Consider the following 21275-nt stretch of genomic DNA (forward strand, 5'->3'; position numbering starts at 1 on the left):
CGCCTGTTAAGGGCACAAAGCATCTACGACAGAAAGTTGTCGAACAGGTTTGCCAAGTTCAAGCAGCAGCCAGCAGTTATATATATATATTTTCACGGCCATCTGGTTGCTTAGTGCTGTCCTGCTGTGGCTACAGCTCTGAACAATTAAGAAGGACTGAATAGCAAATTAGATCTGACAGCCAACCTAAATGGATAATTAATAAGATATTATCGGTTTATTTGTTGTAATAGTGTGTCTGCAAAGCTGGATCCTTTAATCAACTAACAGGGGATGTACTCATTCACTTCTAGTCAACAGAGTCCTTTATAATAAGAGCTTTACTTGTGTGCATTAGGTTAGATGTCATTTTCAAAAAAATAAGCGTTATTTAAAGAGACACAACAATCAATCGAGCAGAGATCAGCAAAATTTCTCTGGTCAGCTCTGATTGATTTTTTCCCCCCCATTCAGTAAATGCATCATAACTGCCAACTCCCATCATTTTCAGCCTACAAATGCATCAAGTGAACTTAAGCGCTTCTTATAAAGGCCAATGTTCTCAATGTTCTTTCGTTCTGTATGCACTCTGTACATACAAAATAACAATAAAGTTGTCTAAGTCTAAGTCAATGTAGTTCAAGGACATGTGCTGATGCTAAAGTTGTAATTTCTTACTTTTCTGTCCTAACTACTACTTCTATGAGAAAATCTATCAGAGCACGTTCTCTGTCTTTTTATGTGGTACAATCCTCCATAAGATTATAACACATAAAAAGATGTCAAAAGTAATCAAAAACATCCTGACTGTTAAAATTTGGAATTTGGCAGATCAGACCTAAAACAAACCCCTTAAATTGCTTTTAGAAGAAAAGGACTGATGAGTGCATTTCTGACTACCAACGTTGCCCATTGCCCGTGAAGATTTCTAGCCATACTGAGAAGACATAGAAAACCACTGAATCACATAAGGTTAATGGTTTCCAGACTGATTGATCAACTGTACTGACATTCATGTGAGAAATCGCAGGCTGAAATGAGGACGACAGCTTAGCTGCTGTTGCCATTTTATGCTTTGGTTTCTCCATTAACACATTTTTGTCCCTTAAGGCGAAGGACAAAGGCATACATCTGCTCCCTTCGCTTTATGTTCATCTCATGTTCTGAGAAAAAGGCAAAAGCAAAAAAAAAAAAAAAAAAATCCAGCACCACCTTCCATAAAACCAATAAGTGTCCCAGGAGCCATGTTTCTATTAAATCTTACAAAGCTTACTCCCTCCCCCTACCTTTCTATATTGTACTAATATCAGTGCATGAGATGTGAGGCAATGGCAACACAGTTCAAGCTGTTTGCCTGAACTGTGGGTAAGTGCGTGTCTCAAATGGAGGCTTAGAAGAAATTAGTGCGGAGCAAAAGTGGCTAATTGAATAGCACTGAAGCCAACTCTAAAATCGCTACTAAACAAGAGGGAGAAAGCCCGATTTGTGAGCAAACACCGTCCTCCTCCCTCTCCTCCTCCTTCTCTTCTATGTGATGATCTACCTCTTGAAAAACCGTGTTAAAGGAGTGTGAATGACGCTTCCCTGTGTTGAATGACAAAGCGGGGTCAAGTGCCGGCGAACCTTGGGAAGTGTGTCGTGTGAGTGGATTCACACGGATGTTCACAGGGACAGATTGACGTTCGAGAGAGGGATGACTTTAAAGTTAGAGCTGTAAATGAACATAAATCGAAGATGCAACTTTTTTTTAACGTTTACTCAATGACACTGTGACCTCTCTTTTCCTCCTCCTCGGTAAGACTTACATTATGTCCTACAAAAATACAAAGGGTGTACGACGCGTATGAACGATCACAGCACAGACGTCCGTAGCGGCTACGCAATTGCGCGGCTTTCTAAAGCACTCCATTCCAAATGAATGCAAGATTATGATGAAAGAATGACTGAGAATGTGGAATGTTGTATCATTTATTATATCAGGATATTGTGAAAACAGTTTTGCACCTTTTGACAATCTCAATAAACTTTGACTGATAATATTTTCGAGCCTGCGAACATGATTGGGATTGTTACTGTTCAAGCCAGTAGTCTTCAGTAAGACTGTTGTAGTACTACTAAAAGCTTGTTTGTGTCATTTTAGAGCAATATTTGTATTTGTAAGGCTCCAGACCAGAGTGAATCTTTTTTTCAGATAACTTTAATAAAGCAGTTAAACGCTTGCCTGCTTTTGATTAACCTCTTTTGGGTATTTGTGCTCCTATTTACTATAAGAATTACAAAGAAAGCAAAAAACAAATTCATTAAAATATATTATTACTTTGTGCCCTATCTAATGACTTCCATTCTACAGTCATTTAAATTTGTCAGTAAAAATCTACAGCTCTAATTTTAAAAATGTATATATTTCTTTGGATATCGGCAGCAGGTATTGGGTAGCCAAACCCTTCTTGAATGTTGGCCAAGGTATGCACAAATGTTCCTGGGGCCAAACTATAGTCCCCCCTGCTCTGGACTGGATGTAGTGATAGATTTATAGCCATATTCATTGACACCTTTATCTAATTCCCAATAAATAGCATGATATATCTTAATAGAATTGACAGTAAGGCCAAAATAATTAAAAGAAAATATTTTTGTTCTAATTTCCAGCCATGAATATGCTTTACACTTTTGGACCCAATAGGATAGCTTGGATGTATTTACTGGAGGTTTTGCGAAACTGTTAGCAGCTATAATTCCTTTATAAGTAAGAGTGTGGAGTCAAAAAGTAACGAGTTTGTAGAAAGAAGAAGACCTCAAAGCAGTTGAAGGCTAAAAGCTAGCCAGACTGTTTTAGGCCATTTCTTCCATTTCAAACAACGCAAACTGAAAATGTTTTTGTCTTTGTGTACCAAACCACTACGAGACTTTAAAAAGCGCAAGAATTTTATATGTTTGATTGTCCTGTGGCAAAACCTAAAAGTTCCCTCCCCTGTCGGCAGACTTAGAACGGACTGGTGAGTCACTGCAGACAAGGCGGATGGATACAGTCTCTGATTAAGTAACTTTGCATCGTAACCAGCTCGAAAGACTGTAATGGTTTCTTATGGAAGCGCAGACAGTCAATAATTGTTCATATATAGTATGTATAGTATAGTAATGTAGCTAATATACCGTTGTTAACCATGGACATAAAGGTTATCAGCATGAGTGTTTTAAAAGGCAAAATTAGCTGAAACAAAGGGTCTGTCTGAACAGCTGTTAGCCTCTAATGTGTTTGCTATCTAATGTGATACAATATACTGTATGTCTTCTACGGTTAAATGCTTTTAATTTGAAAGTGAACTAGCACATGAATTCTGACCCTCACTAGCAAATGTGGTTTGTTCTTCTTTTCTGGTTTATGTGAGGGCTTATTTCCTGTTAAAAAAAAGTAGGTAAAGAAAACCTAACATTTGGCGTTTCTCTCTTTTTGCTTTTTTACCATACCGACACCAGACCGTGACCCATAAACCGAGGTATACTGTACACCGAACCAAGGCTTAGGTGTACTGTTACACCCCTAACAAGTAGTACATAGGTAAAAATAGGTACGTCCTTGTCCCCATTCCGTACGCTCTACAATACATGTATCAGGTCACAGCTGACCATACTCAGGGATGTCGACATTGCAGGCATGTCGACATTTTCTTGTTACACACTGAAGCGCCTTCCCGTTTCTAAACAGACGGCCGACTTGTTTCAGAACAGGACGCCTCAAACGTTAAATGACCCATCTAGAAAAGTCACGGGCTCCATAATCTCCTGGACTGCACAGGGCCTTATCCGTGTCTATTCTGGGTCCCGGCCCAGCGATAGATGGGCCTCGTTCACTCACAAGGTGCACTGTAGGCAGCACAATTCATGTCTCTCCAGCCAGAGAAGCTTCAGTTTGTCATCACTCCTTGGTCGGGGTTTATCACTACTGCGACTCTAAACAGCAAAAACAGCTGCAGACGAATGTGAATGCTTATGAAGGCTCCTTTTAAAATCCCTTCCTTTTAAAACGCCGTTTCTTCCATGAATATATATTTTTTTCTAATTTCTTTCTGCATCCTGTCTATAAATATGCAAATGACAGACTATAGAACGAAATACATTTCATAGACCCCATCCTTCTTAACACCAGTCTGGAAATACTCAGAACCATAATGTATGTTGAGGGTCTCCTCTGACATCAGGAATCAACATGTCCCTTCTGGTGAGGCTTGTAACCTGGACAAACAACAAACAGTATTGACTTTTTCTGAGCTTCAGGAGCACTCAGGAGTGATTAACTGAGGTGTCCAACCAAGTTTGATCAAAGGCATAATCTCCACCTCTGAATATGTCAAAATAAGATCAGGGCATGCATAATCTATAATTCAACGTACAGTGAAACGTAGTGTTTACTAGACGGCTGCGGTTCAGGTTTGCTTCTTTAGTGACGGAATGAAAGGTCATTTTCACGCCGTGCAAACGAGCACAAGCGACTAAGATGCGATATGGCCCCACCCCCGTGTCAGCGTACGCAAGAGCTGCTCGTGAATAAGCCGAGGTGACACGGTGGAATAGAAGTGGTGTTACTGCATTATGCCATGCTGGAATCGTAAATCGGAGGGCTGTGGAGCATGGCAACAGCGCGGGGGCATGCATGGCCGCAGTAACGCGGTGTTTACACACTGACAGGTGCAACCCTTCCTACAAAATGAATCGAGAGGGCAGCGGCGCTACGGCACCTCTGACAGGCTGCGTCCTACACGTGTCTGCTGCATACCAATGCCTTGCCGCGCGTAGTCTGCATGCAGTAATACTGTAGTGGAAAATAATCAGTATGAGGTTCGGTAACTGAAGCCTGACCATGAATACTTAGCAGGCCTGCTTGATCCAGCCCAAACGAATCAGGAGATAAAAGAAGCAGCGGAGCAGCAAATGTAAGCAGCTGGGTAGGGTTTGAAGATTTTATGACGTCTTAAAGGCAAAACGGGTTAACGGGAAAGATCCTGTGATGCTTCGTAAAGCACAATAACACAAGACATGAAGTCTAAAGCCCTGAATGCATTAAACTCTAGTCTTAATTCTGCTGGGGGGGGGGGGGGGGGGGGGGGGGCAAGGAATTTGGGAAATCTCAACTGCAGCTTCTTTCCTTCCAGAGTTGGGTAATAATACGAAATCAAGTCAAGGGAAATGTGAAAAATGTAGTTGAAATGTAGTCTCAGAAGGATGTACTTCTTTTGCTGCCATATGCAGCAGTGTTAGTTAACATTTACTGTTTGGCTAGAGGACTACGATGTCATGACCAATGCAAAAGTAGATTCCTGAGAGAAAATGTCTTGAGTGAAAAGTGAATGTGACATACGAAGCGCTGCAAGGTGGCATAGAAAACAACAGTCTTCAATGTAAATGATGGTAATGAGCGAAGAAGACTCTGTGTTAGCTATTGTCAGTAAGAGATGTTTAAGATGTTTAAAATGATGTCAGAACAGAAAAAGAGATGTTAGAAGCTTTTTTTAAAGTGCACAGTGTAAGTTCTGACCCAATTATTAGCTTAATTTGATATATGATAAATTATTGTTAAAATCAATATACAGCACTTGGTGCGTATCGATGCTCCGTGTGGGCTGCCCAGCTCAAAAACTCGCCTATGTAACTTGAGATGGTCAGATCCGTCACCAAGGTCACATGACACACTCTAGGTTACGGCAGTCTGAGCTTAGAATGCCGTAACGACAAAACAAAACAGATAGGATGCTTATCGGATCACACGTAATTTTGTTCCTCTGTTGTAGGATTGATGGTGCGTTCCATTTGTCCTCAGTAGTCGGAATTCTAGACCTCCCAAGTCAGAAATTTCAACTAGAACAGACCTTAGAGTCAGTGTTACTCGTCCTTCTTACATCGCTCTCAAACATCGACGCATTTAAAATAAACAGACGATGCTTAGGCTTATAATACACTGGGGGAAACCCTACCAGGTGCAGTGTTGCCAGGGCCTTCAGGGGCGCTAGACCTGGAAGTTGCAGGTCTAGTGCCCCTGGTGGCTAAAGGTGACACTGCGCTGCTTTAAACTTTAAAGGGTAACTCACCCCCAAATCAACTTTTTTGCCAATAAACTGTTAACATGGTATTCTTATAGTACTGTCTACATATCCTGGTCATTATTTTTGAAAAATATGTGCATATTTGTTGAAATCCTGCTTTTGTGTCTAAAATCGTCAGTGTCACTCCCACCTAGGGTTTTACAGTGGTTCTGCAGTGAATTTCGAATTAACATTGCTTTCAGTTGATGCGATGTAATTTAGATCTAGTGACGGTAGCTCTGCTCACTCCATCTTGTGCCTCCATAGCGAGCACTGTTGCACTTTTCAAAACCTCCAGCGACTTTTTTTTCTTCGAAAAAGAGACTAGAAACAAATCTACCAACGTTTTGTGTGTTTTTGGGAAATTTCCGTGAAATTCTGCCGTAAGTGCTTGAGGCAGCCGGGAAGGGGCTAGGGTGAGACCACGGGGAAGTTGGTATTAGGTTGGACATTGGAAATTCACGCTCTGCGACTTCAGTAGCCAGCCAGTGGACAGAGAGCGGCAGCCCCGGATCAGCCTCCCTGTATCGGCTCGAACAGCACCTCCTTTGGGCTTCACTAAGTCAGCGCCTTGAGCAATCGTCTCAAACTGATAAAGCTCTGGCCCGCTGGGCTCCACAAAGCCTCCCTCAACCAACGGGGACAATGGGGGTGAAATGGGGGCCATTAATATTTTAGCTATAAAATATCAGTAAAATCATACTTTACATATATAACTCTGTCACACAGGAGGACAACATCGGTTCTGCTTCTAACAGATAATTCATACTCATGGAAAAAATACTGAGCTCCGTTTGTATATCTTCATACAGCTATTAAAGAGAATAGGCTAGAATCAGTATCAGCAGGCCAACGCTTTACAAAAATCAGAGACCAGAAATAGAACACCAAATAAGAATAGTTATCTTGAGGCTTTCGCAGTAAATAGGTGACAGGACATACAAAGACTGAGTCACTGCTGACTGACTATTGTAGAGAGGCTGTGAGCAACTAAGCCAATCAGAACAGAAATCAAACAAGATCCGCTTTTCCCGTGTTAGCGCTATTATTATACAAGTTAACTCTGGATCAGTGCCAAAGACTAAAAGTGACGTCATTTTAGGACAAATCTCAGCAGCTATCTGAACTCCTAGGTAAGAACTTTTTGGCTAAGATAGGAGCTCTCTGAGAATCCTTGTCAATATGGGCACTGGCCTTTAGAACTACCTTATTTAGGTAACCTTAGTAGCTGGCATATATATATATATATATATATATATATATATATATATATATATATATATATATATATATATATATATATATATATATAATGGAGTAGCAAAATGGAAACTGGTGGCTGCAGAAGCTAAAAACATTTTATTAGATTTCATATAAAAAGTGCATTCAAAGTATCTCAAGGTAGATACTAAATATATTGACCAAAATAAACGATAATGTATTTTAAAGCCCTAATTTTAATATTTCTTTTAATAATTTAAAACATTGCCCCTGTTTGTAAGAATGTATTTGTCGATGCAGGAATCAGGATGTGTTTTGCAGAGCCAACTGGGGCTTCCTGGCCTTTAGAGGACTATCCTTCTCCTACCAAATCAGAAAAGCAAATTAAGTCATCTCCTCATTGTCTTTCTCATTCTCCCACGCTTTGCCTCGCTTTTGTGTCTCTTCAGTGAGAGAATGACGAGCGAGCCTCGGAGCCTTTGAAGCTTGCTGTACGGAGTGCTCACTCTTAGACACGGGCTTTTCTCTTCCTACTTTCACATCTCACAATCTCAGAGTCAGTTAGATAAAATAAATGTATGCAACTGTGTAGTGCAGAACATGTGTAATCCAGCTGCTTTGGCCTTCAGGAGTCAAAATTGCATATTAACTACTGTGGAAAACAAAAGAAAAGCATGAATTATTGATCAATTCACAGAGAAGGATTTAAAGAACCATAGAAAAGTTGCAAAAGGAACAGCTTTAGCTCTTATCTGACAACTATGAAATATATTATTTAATATTTTTGGAGGTCTGGAAGTCACTTCTGTGTTGAAATTCATGCACAGCATTGCAACGCATGTGTCATCGGTTGCTATCGTAAACGGATTCTGTTGCTAGGTGTTTGTTTGACTACTAACTCTAACTCACTTTCGCTTTTCCCGAAATATAAAAATGTTCAAGGCTGACTCGACAGAGCAAAGAGCAAATGTCATTATTGTGGTGTCTGAGAATAAAGAGGGGGTTGCCGCTTTGTTTTGTTTTTTTACTTCATTGTGCCTGACATCTCAGCGCTTTGGTCTGAATTCGATCGAGGCCATGTTTTAGTTTCACTTCCTTCCTCTATTCCATTTCCTGATTTCCTGCCCTTGTTGAACTTCGAGGCTGTCCTATGCGAGAGGCTTGGGGGGGGCTTTGTCGCAGCGCTGCTCCCCTCCAAACCCCTTTATTCCCGTATCATTGAAAAAAACTAGGTGGGTTTAAGAGGGTATAGGGCTCTAACTGAAAGATTTAAACCCCAAACCCCCAACAAACGCTCTTTTGCCTCAACAAATATTGTCATGGTAGATTTTAATAAACGTTGTTTAATGGCTATACAGGGAGAATGATTATGACACGTGCAGGTAATCTTCCTTTTGTTGCAGGAAGAACAGAAACAACGTAAAAGGAAACGGCACGTATGTCGGTACCCATGTGGTCTTGTAGTTGCGCTATGACAAGCATCCCCCAGTTCCTCTTAAAACTAAACCCCTGCTATTGACTCGGCTGAGACGAAAAGCAACTACTGATTATGTGGCGTTTTTTTTTTTTTTGTTTGTTTTTTTCAAAGCAAGGGTCGGCGCGCGCTGCGGTTGGGCCTCGTCTAGACTTTGTAATTGGCTCATAATAGCATTGTAAACTTCTGATCAAAGGGGCTCAAAGAGGATTTTGCTTAAGCCCTAAACTGGAACTTTCGGGTTCTTTATTGCAAACAGTTGCAGCAAGCGCTTAAACAGTTTCCGGAATTTGCATACAGATAACACGTGGCATTCAGTCAACTAAGCATCGCAAAGTGTAGCCGCAACACATTCAAAGTATTAATACCTCGCTGACGCATGCGACCTGTGGAGACAAACTGACTCTGCTCATCGCTCTGAACTCACCATCGTCACGGCGAAACACGATGGTGGCCGCATCATGGTGTGGCCGTGCTTCTCCTTTGCAGGGACCAGGATGTTGGTCAGAGCTAATTTAGTGAACGGCTAGAGCCAAGTACAGGGAAATCCTAGAGGAAAAATCTGTTAGAGGCTCAGTGGAAGTTCACCTTCCACCGGGACACCGACCCTAACCAAACATTTTAGATCAAATAAAATGCCCCTTTCCATTTTTTGTTTCTGTTTGTAAAGAGCTTTTCACGCCGTGCAGTATTTGCTCTCCACTTCGAATTTTTTTTGCAGCAATTCCGGGACGGCCTTTCACCAAAATTGCGCTGCTGCTTGTGGTTATCGGGGCCAGTGTTGCTGGGGCGAGAGAACAAATTTCGTTTGAATGTATGTTTCAGTGTATTTCAATTCAATTTTCAATTCAATTCAATTCAATTTTATTTATATAGCGCCAAATCATGAAACATGTCATCTCAAGGCACTTTACAAAATCAAGTTCAATCATATTATACAGATTGGGTCAGATTATACAGATTGGTCAAAAATTCCCTATATAAGGAAACCAGTTGATTGCATCAAAGTCCCGACAAGCAGCATTCATTCCTGGGGAACCGTAGAGCCACATGGAGAGTCGTCTGCATTGTACATGGCTTTGCTGCAATCCCTCATACTGAGCAAGCATGAAGCGACAGTGGGAAGAAAAACTTCCCATTTCAGTGTTTCAATGACAATAAAGATGATATTACAATTACATTACATTACATTATTACATTGTAATAATGTAATAATTACATTATTATTGTTTCACAAAATGTGGAAAAAGTTCTCGAGTCTCGAATGCTTCTGCGCTGTGCTGCGCACATCAGATCACCTCATGTCCCCGGTTAGAGTCCCACAGCAATACTACACCTTTTCTCTACCGACATGTCGGCCTTCTGAACCACGATCCGTGTTGCAAGAGTGAGAAGCATGATTCCAGCGTTCTGCATGGGAACTCTCCAGAGCTTCTGATGCACTGTGCTTTAATTAAGCAGCTCACCCCAGCGACGCGCACAGAAAACCCCTCCAGGTCCCTTTATGTCCTCGGAGCTGCCTCAGCGGAGGGCCAGACAGACCCTTTTTTTTTTCACTGCCTTTGTCTTTTCCATCTCATGAGTCCCACGGGTGAGGCCGCGGTAGCGTCCCATGTGTTATTATCGGCCAATGATAAAGTAGCTGCCACGACCCTCATGCATTATGCAGGCTGAAAAGGGAACCAACTCCTCCCCCAGTTATGTAAATGTAACTTATTTTTTAGAGGGGGTTCAGACACCCATTTTCTCCCCCACCCCACAATGATCTCACAGGAGGCGTTGGTGTCTACCTCCAGTGTGTCTGTATGTGATAGGAGATGAAATAAAAGCAAGCGCTGATCTACGGAGCTGCTGACAGAAATCTTACGAGAAATCCTCCAAATTAGGTGTAAATGGCAAAGCCATATGTAAAAAAAAGGGGGATGGCTAGTTCATATGGTTTGATCTGTGGAATGGAGCAAGTAAAAAAAAAAAAAACGATAACAAGTCGACCAGATTCACAAGCCGTGTTTCCATCAACGTGTTCTTATGCCTATGTTGAAGAATCACATTAGAGAAGGTTGATGGATGCGGCAAGATCTGACATAACTTCCTCAATTTTGCAAAAATGGTTTTCACATTCGCTTGAGGCGGTTTTGGGCCTCTGACTGTAGCTTCTTCACTGGCTCAATAAAGGGATGTCACAGGAATTTTGGAAGTAGACAACTCTCCTGACATCTTCCTTTAGCGTGAATCCAGAGGAGTATGCTAACAGCTAGTTAATTAGCCGGTAATAACACGTGCTAACAGCTAGTTAATTAGCCGATAATAACACGCGCTAACAGCTAGTCTGAGAAGTACAGAAAATCAAAGCAGACTTCTAACTTCTAAAAACAAAAAACTCTGATCTTAAAAACGTTAGAGCTTTACGCAAGCACTATCCTGTGGCACTTTAAACTGTTGCCATGTTTCCATTTTGGTGGGTATTTACACACAGACCGATGATTATTTACACTGGACGTACAGGGAGTAGGTGGTGCGCGAAAGGGGCTGAAGCGGAATGTGTACAGTGATATCTGATAATACGGTGTTGTGGTACAAAAAAAGAAACATATATGTAGCCAAAATAGTAAGAGAATGATGTTTGATTATTTCTATGCTGCAACAATACGTCTTATGAATAGATCTAGTAATATTGAACGCCTGTTTATTTCCCTTTAAATGTTGCCAAATCCTCTCTGTCCATGGCAAAACAGCTTGTTCTGCTACTGACTTTTGTTCGGTACTGTTTCATCGGATTGGGCGATTGAAGTTTGAAGAAACCCGACATGTTGGCCATTTAACCGCGTCATCGTTTACCAAGCAGCTGCCTAAGCGGCGTGTGGGAGAGCTTGTACACAACCGCAACTGCTCCTCGCTTTTGGACACTTGGTCCTACGCTTGTGTGGGACAGCCACCCGTTCTTCAGTCAGCCTTTGTTGCAAGTCAGCCAATGCGGGGGCGTTGGTCGGTCTGGCTCGAGCAGCGCGCTCCAGGCTGATCCCAAAGATCTTCGGTTGGGTTGAGATCGGGACTGCTGGCAGGCCCTTCCTGTCCTCTCCACTTCCAAACCCTGGATGCAGTCTCTGACGAAGCTCCCACTGTGAGGATACGCACCGACACCCTGGCAAATAAGAGTTTGCTCTCGCCACTTGCTGTGAAATTTCCTCTTGTTACTGTACATATCTGCATTGAGACTGCCTCGAGCGATGACAGGTCTTTGCTTTTCCAGTGAAGGACACTCTGAGCAAAACCCTCATGCGGTTTTCACCAAAAGCTGTTCGCCACTGTCAGAAATAATACACTCCGCTGCTAAACCCCCAAACACATTTCTCTTTACATAAGTGGCACTGTTTAAAGGGGTGTTAACAGGTTGTCCAGTGGGGGGGGGGAGGGGGGGGGCTTCCTTCAGGCCCCCTTTTGGACTAGCTTTTAATTCCTGGTTTCAAATAATCGGCATGTGTACTAAATAAAGACACAAGTACAGTTATCCACAGCAGGTAGGAAATGAAAAGGCTCACAAGGGTTTAGCAGAATATCACTTCAAGTCTATGCCACCCGGCAGTGTATGAAACAAAGTCTGCCTATAAATAACCCACGCTGGGCCTAGATAGGCCACACGTTCAGCTTTGTTCATAAACCACACTACCAATGACTGCTCTCTTACATTTCCTGATGTTATGGTTGTCACGAAACACTGAGCGTCTCTCTACTAACACAGACGTCTCGTCTGTGATGACTTTTACGTTACCGCCAAACGGGCTTTAATAGACTCCAAACTAGTTTTGACTGGAAATTCTGAGTGAACATCCTCAGATGGACATAGACATCCACTGCCCCCCCCCCAATGACATTGTAAACCTTAAATTGCTCACTCCCCCAGTGCACTGGAGTCAAATGACACACAATTTGATTGGGAATGACCATGCCACTGTGCCACCGAGGGTTGGCGTGCTTCTTTCCAGGAAACAGGCCAGCTGCACCGCTTGATTGAAGAGGGATAGATATCACAGTACAGTAATAAGGAATTAACCATCTGTTTTGAATAAAATTTGAACGCCGGGTTTATCTATTACAAAGCAATACACTGTGGTCGGAGTGTAGGGGAGTGATCCTCTGGTGCAGGCCAGGTAATACTGTTACAGCAGGTCTGCAGGCTCAGTAGGTGAGTGTCTACCTCACTGTGTGCTGTCACTGAGCCAGACGGACAGATTCACTGGTAGAAAGGCGAATATTAATCAGGTCCCGGCCCAGGCTGTCCCGATATTGAAGCAGATGGTATCTGACTAACATCTATCTATCTATCTATCTATCTATCTATCTATCTATCTATGTTTTTGTCAAGCAAAAAAGCTAGTTGATTGGCACAATACAAAAAATTATTTTAGTATAAAATAATTGTTTGCAAAAAGTCAAATTAGGGTCCCCCTCAGAAAGTTTATATATATATATATATATATATATATATATATATATATATATATATATATATATATATATATATATATATGCTGTGATTATAATCAAATACAAGTTGTAGTTCACTGAGGTTTTTCCATTTCCGTTTTAGAATTCTTGCTAATACAACAATGTTATGCTGGTTGGGGCAGCACGTTTGTTGTGGAATAGGGTCCTCCTGTTTAATACAATATATGCCAACTCTCTGCTTGTGACTTTAAACATCACATTCAGTAACATAAATAAGTGATCGAGGAAATAAATTTTAGTATTAAACATGTTTGATTGTATTGTGACTTGGAAAACGGGGTTAAGTATGAAAACGCCCCACCGTACTCCATGCAATTTTTCTCAAGTTCATGCTTTTCCGCTTACTGCACGCACACGTTAGGTGATAAAACCATAACTAGCGGCTTGCGCTAATGTTTACCTGACAACCCTTCCTTCGGGAATTCATTTGCACACAAAAACCGAGGGAAACTGATAGAAAATACACCCTGCAGAGTTCATAGAGGTCTGTTCTCATCAGTTTTCCGGCAACACACAACCACGCTCTAAGAATTCTGTAAAAGTGTAAATAGAATTGAAAAATGCGTCGATTTTTGGAAATTAATTAGCCGAATTTCATAAAAACGTCACTTACACGTGCATTAAGTTAGGTTGCGCTGTTGCTTTACGTTACACGCTAAACGATGGGCCAAATGCGTAAACCAGCATAATTCCTATGGAGTCAGGCCAGGCTGCCACCACCGTGGCTTCGGTGCAATTTGACAAGCAGCCGAGGAACGGAACGGGCATCGGGGGGGACGTGTCCTTCTTTACCTGTGACATTTGCGGCCGAAGGTTGATTTCCTTCAGGTTGATGCACTGGGGCTTCAGGTTGTTGAGCAGATGGCACAGGAGGACTCCATCCCGGAGGGTCTGAGCCAAGTCGAATACCTGCGCTGACTCCCATGTCACCCTGTGGCTAGCTGGGAGCACCTTGCAGTTGATCAGCCACAGCGCGCACTGCCTCCAATACTCCATCATTATTCTCCCTTCAGCCGGAGCGAGTTTTTCTTTTTTTTTTTCTTCTTCTTCTTTTCTTTTTTTACGGGTCTGTCTGAAAGCGCGCAGCTAACGGTTCGGAAACACCTCACGCCTTCTACCAGATCGGACCCATGCCAGATCCGGGCCAGCTGGAAACCCCGAGGAGAGCAGAAGTGAGCCGCGGCGGAGAGCTGCTGGGGGATGCGGGCGGAGCGCTCCACGGATGACAGTCCGGTGTGGCGAGGCTGAAGCGAGACTGTGGATGGAGTGCGTCCTGCGCTCGCTCGCTCTCTCTCAGAGAGACGAGGAGAGGAGAGAGAAGACTCCTCTTTCCCTCTTCTCCGCTCAGGTCCTCTCTCTCAATCAATCTCTCTCTCTCTCTCTCTCTCTCTCTCTCTCTCTCTCTCTCTCTCTCTCTCTCTCTCTCTCTCTCTCTCTCTCTCTGTTTGTTTCTCTTCCCTCCCCCTCACCTCACCTCTTCCGCTTGCCACACGGGCGCATTGAACAGTGCTGTGTTCTTGTAGAGGAGACGCAGCACGGCTTTCACTTTCTAAGCGGGGCGCAACCAGCACGGCTTGTTGTTAAACGACATCGTAAAAAGATTTGAAGTGGATGCAAATATTCCGGTTGCGCACAGACACGGTTGACGCTGCCGGTCAATTAATCACTGAGCAAGCCACCGATAGAGCCACCGTCCCTTATCTAAGCACTACACAAGTGTGTCTCGATTAGAATGTCATCAAAAAAGGTGTATGCCTGTACATTTAAAAAAAAAAAAAAAGTCAAACTACATAAATTTGATAAGGTGAGATATTTGTATCAACTTAATAATGCCTTGCAGCCAATGACAGCCAAATTCAGCATGTAGGATGAATTAAAAGGGATATTTAATAAACAATGGCCATGTGGTCCTAATAATTCCTGACTGACTAGTTGTTCCCGGAGACAGAGACCCTCTGCAAGGAGGGTGAGCCATAAAACGCACTGACAAAGAAGATGTCTTTTTACAGAAGCTGTACCCATACATATCAATAGAAAGTTGAGTGGAAGAAAAAGTGTTGGAAAACGTTATTTTTTTCTCTTTTTTTTTTTTTTTTAGTATTTAAAAGTAAGCTTACTAAAACTGATCTGGACTCAATGCGTGCTTGGGACAGTTTTTTGCATGAATTACTGCAGCAACAGAGCGCGGCTTGTGGTCAGCCTGCAGCTCTGCTAGGATGTTAAGGAAGAGGTTGCTTTGTGTTTGCATTTAAGGCGTCTGTGGTGTGACATCTGACGGTTCACAGCTTTATAAATAGGTTTGGGTAAGGCAACTTTGCTGGCTCTCCAACCACAGTGATTATTTCTGTAATTCAACTTAAAAAGTAAAAACGCAGAGGCATCCCAGATAGAGGTTGTAAAATAATTACTGAAATCAGCCTGCATTGTCTTATATGACATTGCGTTACAGCTAATACGAGTAATCATCCGTTTTTAGGTGGATCCAAAAATTCTAGGAGTAAAGGGAGTTTATTGACACTTCTGGTCAATACATTTTTAAACAAACCTAGCATACACACGTGCTCCTCCGTATCTAAGAACAATAAAGGTGCATCTAATTACCATAGAACAAAATACATTTTTTAGTTCAATTCAAAAAGTGATATTCATATTTTTTATAGATAAGTCACACACAAATTAGTCTATTTCAAGCAATTTATTCAAGTAATTGCAATAAATGTGGTTTATAGCTAATGGAAACTAAAAATTCATGGTATAGGAAAGTTTAGTGGAGGGAAAAACTGCACCAGATAAGGTTTTTAATATATAAATGTCAGCCTACGGAAAAGTATGTGCACATATTGTATGATATAGGCACTTTATTCTTTGTCGGGGCTAGTTTTTACATAAATTAGTGCATCAGTGCACCGAAGCATAGGGGTGATTAGTATTGATGAGGTGTTAAAGAAGCACAGCTTACTTTTAATAGTGTCCTTCAACTTGACAGTTTACTCACCAGTCACGCATGGTGATACCAGGGTCAATAACTCAGGTTGTAATTTTGGCCAGTAGAAAAAATATGCTGATTCTGTTGGTGGATCCCCACCAACAGATGACATGTCTCCCCAAAATAATTATCTAAAAACGTCCCAAGAACCAAAACATACAACACCCCAAAGAAAACCGAGCCGTCTCGACAAGTGAAGGCGTTCAGAGGGGCAGCTGTGAGGTCATTCCGACGAGTCAGAGAGTTCAGGGGGACGGCCATGAAGTCATCCAGACAAGGCACCACACTATTTGTCATTGAAGCCGGTAGAGGTCAGGAGGCCGTCAGGGCAGGCTGTGGTCTATCTGAACCCGCACATCAGAGAGCTCAGCAACTTGGAAGTGGTGTGGGAGTAAGATAGATGATGCCGTAGTTCTTGCGGTGAGAGTGGTGAGGTTGATGAGGATGGTGTCGTCTGGGTCAGGGGAGGAGATGAAACGGATGTTGGGGCAGATAGTACAGTTTGGACTCTGGCATCCTCTGATGGTTCGGGGCAGGAGGCAGAAGCCGTGACAGAGGACCACTCCTCCCCGACCGATGCCGTGGACATCCCCGGCTCTGGTGAAGACATTGCACGCTGGGCTAAGCCGTTTTAGACCGGCAAGTAACCTCGTTCTGGGCCTCGAGAACAGAGGCACCTGCCACATAGGGCAGGCATTCGTGCTTAAGGTTGATTAGCAGAAACTGATGAAAGCATGCCAGGCAGAGTTGCAGAGCCAGGAGCTGGTTTTCAGTTGAAATAAATGGTTTGGCTGGTATTGCTGTGTCGGGTCGAGCCACAGAGGTTGGGGCTGGCGTGTTGAGCTGTGCCATAGAAAACGCTGCTGGGGTCTTCCACCGAAGATTTCCGTCTTTGCTCGCTGGCGGACGATCTCCCTTTGTCCCAGCAGACATCGACAAAGGAAAGAATCTTCCCCATTCTGTGGCCCATGACGTCATGCAATTCGCCAGCTCCAACCTCTTCCAGGTTAAGCAGTTTGCAGCTATGAAATGTTTCAACAAGTCCAATGTAAATTTGGACTTCCATGCGAGTTCTGTTAACAGATTCCTCTAACTGATAATCTGCTTGGTTCAAACTTTGGTCAGGTCCTTCTTTCATAGATTTGAGTGTAGAAAATGGACCGAATCGCAGTCAAGAGGTAGGGAGCCGCGTGATGAGGTGAAGGTGGATTTATCAATAACAAAATGGCAAACTCACAGGCAGGCAGGGGAGACCATGGATTAGGATACGACAGGGAGCAGACAAGAACAGGGGTAGCATAACGGAGGACCGGATGGATGAGTATGGCTGAACTGGCCGACTACATAGGATAGGAGACAGAAGGAACGACAGGTGGAGCAAATAAACACAGTTGAGAGGAATAAAGGTAATTCACCTGAAGGAGGAAGACAGTAATTAACTGGCAGGGGCAGGGGGAGAACTGAATCTAACAGGGAAACATAATGAATGACCAGATAAAGGAAGAATAACCAAAGTAACTGAACTGAGAATGGGCGGGCAGGAAAAAAAGAATCTAACAGAAAAAAGACTAAACTACTAAAATAATAAGAAACAAACTAACAACAGGAATCTACAGATAATAAACAATATTAAAAATGTGCAAAACACAAACAGACTGTAGGATCCCCAGGGACCTACAACAAGTAATCAAACCCCTTGGGCTTCTGGCAGCTTGTGCATCCTTTTCTTTCGCACTTTTTCCTTCCACCAAAACTTTCCATTAAAATGCTTGGATACAGCACATTGTAGAAAGGACCTTTCTACAAAATTAAATATAACTTAATTTTGCACTAGTCAATGTTCTACGTAAATCATTATATAAATAAAAAAATAGGATATATATTTAAGTCAAGATGTACAATGTATGCAAACCCTCTGGCATGAGTCTGTGAAAAGGATTAATAAGGCAAAACCACCAAAATAATCATTTGTGAACAATGTTTTTTTTATTAATTAAATGCTTATTGTGGAATCGTAGTAATTTCCCAACTTTTAATTTAAAATGCATGTACTGGGTTAGGCAGGGAAATCTATTGCCCAGCCCCAGCAAGATTTTTTTTCACCAGCCGCCACTGATCATAACTGTAACTAATCTATGTACAGGAAGTTTCATTTTTTTTATTTAAATAAACAAACTTTCCAATGATGTCCTAATTTCTTGAACAACTAGTTAATGTAATAAATATGTATTTTGGACCCTTTGCGGGCCCGTATGTAGAATTAAACCCTAAAGGTGAACAAAACAGCCTTTTTCTTACTACGGCACTGTCAAGTTGCAGTAGTGACCAAGAAAGGCAGAATTTAAAGTCATGGGATGCTTCATAGAATAGTTCTCCTGCATTGTTAGTTATCAAAAATCAATGCAGTGTGAAACAGCTGTCAAAAAATACCCTACTCTATCTGCACTGGTTATCAGTAGACCATACTGCCTCAGAAAGAGGTAATAAATGAGTTGTGTTTTCCCTTTATTGCAGGTATGTATGCATCGCATAGCCCAGACAGGGCTGTAGGAGAAGAAGAAACTCAATATGCGAAAACTAATCCAAACCTGGGAGAGGAAAGTGCTGGTAATCACATTAACATTCTCAGAGGGTGCTTTTATAGTCTTGGAGTGTAGATAGAAACGACGGAAGACTGGAAGACGTGAACCGCGCACGTCCGAGATTAATTTCATCTTCAACAGGGCTCTCTGATATCACGAGGAGGGACCTTGATATCAGCAGAGTGGGGGCTGTAAAGAATGTTTACTGAAGAGCCGCTGTTCTGAGGATTTACATACAATAACTTGCCGCAAAAGGCCGTGCAAACAGAGCTGCGAAGATTGGTCTTCAACAGCATGCGGCGTAGACAGACGATCATAAACGAGGGGGAAAAGCGGGGGTTCCTCGTCACCACTTCTTCTCCTCGTGGTTGAGGAGAGGAGGGGGGGGGGGTTGTAAAAGGAAGCAGAATGACTGTAGGAATTTCTGCTTCTCGTTTTACTTTGTTATAGACAGCAAAAAAGCGAGAAGCAGTCGTGCGGTTCAGTCACCTTTTCCACAGCGGTCCCACTGGATGGCGTGGCTAACACCAGCACAAGAGGTGGCTGCTGAAGGCGGATGCTGGCAAACCTTCTCTGCACCCCCCCTTCTCCAGTTTCAACTTCCCCTTCCACACTGGGCGCCTGTGAAGCCTGGCATTTATCACCACAACAGTGATTAATGTTACACAGAGGCTCCCGGCAAACATACAAATGCATCCGATTTTTTTGACGGTCGCGCAGGATGTTGTCCCATTAAAATTTATGGTATCTGATCAATTGCTGATGGTAATAATCACCCGCTTGGGGGAAATGCAAAGCTTTAAAAGGCTTTTAAGTGCAAAACTGAAGCAAAACCCAGTCATCCGATTGGGGTTGTAAAGTTATTATGGCACCGTGGCATTTGCATCAAACATGGTTTTAACATCCTCGGTTTTCCATTTACAGCATTGACTAACCTTGTAATGACGCAGAGTCCCTCCACCGATGAAACTAGTCCTTTGTCCTTTAGGTATTTTTTTTTTTTTACAAATTTGAACATGTTTGATGTAGAAGTCGGTTAAATTCACCTTCAACACTGGTATGCTTTGAAATATTGTGTAAGTATTTTATATTTTAAATTAAAAGTTCAGTGTATATTTAAAGTTGTCCCCTGTGGTTCAAACAGTCATTTTAATATTCTTGAATGTCCTGTACATATTAAAGTATTAAAAAGTCAAGCTTGCTGGTTTTATATTGGAGCTCCCATTTGCACATTTTTCATTTGTCATTTTTTTCTTATTGCCAACTTAAAAATATAAGCTTTTTTTTAACTTGTGGAGACCAACAAAATCATTAAATAGTTACTACTGTAAGTTTAGCTTTCAAAAATGTACACATTTAAGTTCAAAATCTAAAACTTGCCAGATTTCTTTGAGTCAAAATGTGGACATTAGTTGACCCAACTAACTGGGTCTCTGATGTTTTACAGTGTACCCTCACTGATCACTTTAGCATAAGCGCTTCACTTTCTTAACAGAAATAGCCAAACAGCCCAATCCCACAACAGCGACTCAACGCATTTGGCCTTCTAGATTGTGAAGATGACTTGCTGAAGTTCAAACCAAGCATCGTAATGTTAAAGGAGATTGTGTGATCGTTGTTGGTGGCACACAGGGGGGTGAAACTGCTGATCTGCTGGGACTTTAACACACAGTCTCGTCCCTCAGGTTTACAGAAAATGATCCGAAACAGAGAAAATACCCAGTGAGTCGGAGTCATGGGGAGTATAAGGGCTTGCTGGTGTCAGAGGAGACTTGGCAGACTGGTTTGAGACGAGAGAAAGGCTAAAAAAAAAACACTGGGTACACCCGAGGTTTTTGCAGAACAGCATCTCTGAGCACACCACCCGTCAGAACCTGGAAGCAGATGGGCTACAGCAGCAGAAAACCGCACGAGATCTCGATCTGATCAAGAGTCATTCACACTGTCTCTCTGATGCTAATCTCCGTTTGCACAGCTTCGCTTGGTGTCCTTGTTTGAACAATCATGCATATTTTCTTGTCTTTCTTTTTTTTTTTTTTTTTGCTTTTTGCACAGTTGTCTCACATCATTCTGTAAATCGGCTTCTGCCTTTCTTCCATTTCAACTTAGACATTGCATTTTTACTTGAATTTGCTGTACTATCTATTATTAGTTGTGCAGTATTTCCCGTCTTTCTGATAAGTTCTTTCTCTTCTGCTTTACAGCTTAACTTTAAATTAAGCTTTTTATTCATATTATTTAATCTAGTGTGTGACTCTGGTGTAGTCTGTCTACATGCATTTGCCACTGTCACACCATTGTGAGACCATAAATGTATTTCTATTCTATTCTGTTTCTATTCAGAGGTGTCAGTCCTGTCAGCCATAAACAGCAGCCTGAGGCTATAAATCACCTACCTGAGTATATTTGCTGACTATGTCCGTCCCTTTATAAGATAAGAAGTTTATTGT

At 42.1% G+C, this 21275-nt stretch overlaps 1 protein-coding gene across 3 annotated transcripts in view; it reads right to left on the reverse strand.

Moving 5' to 3' along the window:
• Nucleotides 1-14532, reverse strand: part of LOC105935331 (guanine nucleotide exchange factor VAV3) — a 114785-nt gene extending 100253 nt beyond the window's left edge. For all 3 annotated transcript variants that reach the window (XM_036125070.1, XM_036125069.1, XM_036125068.1), the window contains exon 1: nucleotides 14050-14532. In XM_036125070.1, coding sequence (XP_035980963.1) covers nucleotides 14050-14256 — 207 coding nt within the window. In that variant the 5' untranslated portion in view covers nucleotides 14257-14532. The remainder of the gene's footprint in view (nucleotides 1-14049) is intronic.
• Nucleotides 14533-21275: the final 6743 nt, after the last annotated feature.

The sequence above is a fragment of the Fundulus heteroclitus genome, chromosome 21, assembly GCF_011125445.2.
Source record: "Fundulus heteroclitus isolate FHET01 chromosome 21, MU-UCD_Fhet_4.1, whole genome shotgun sequence".
NCBI classification, from domain to species: domain Eukaryota; kingdom Metazoa; phylum Chordata; class Actinopteri; order Cyprinodontiformes; family Fundulidae; genus Fundulus; species Fundulus heteroclitus.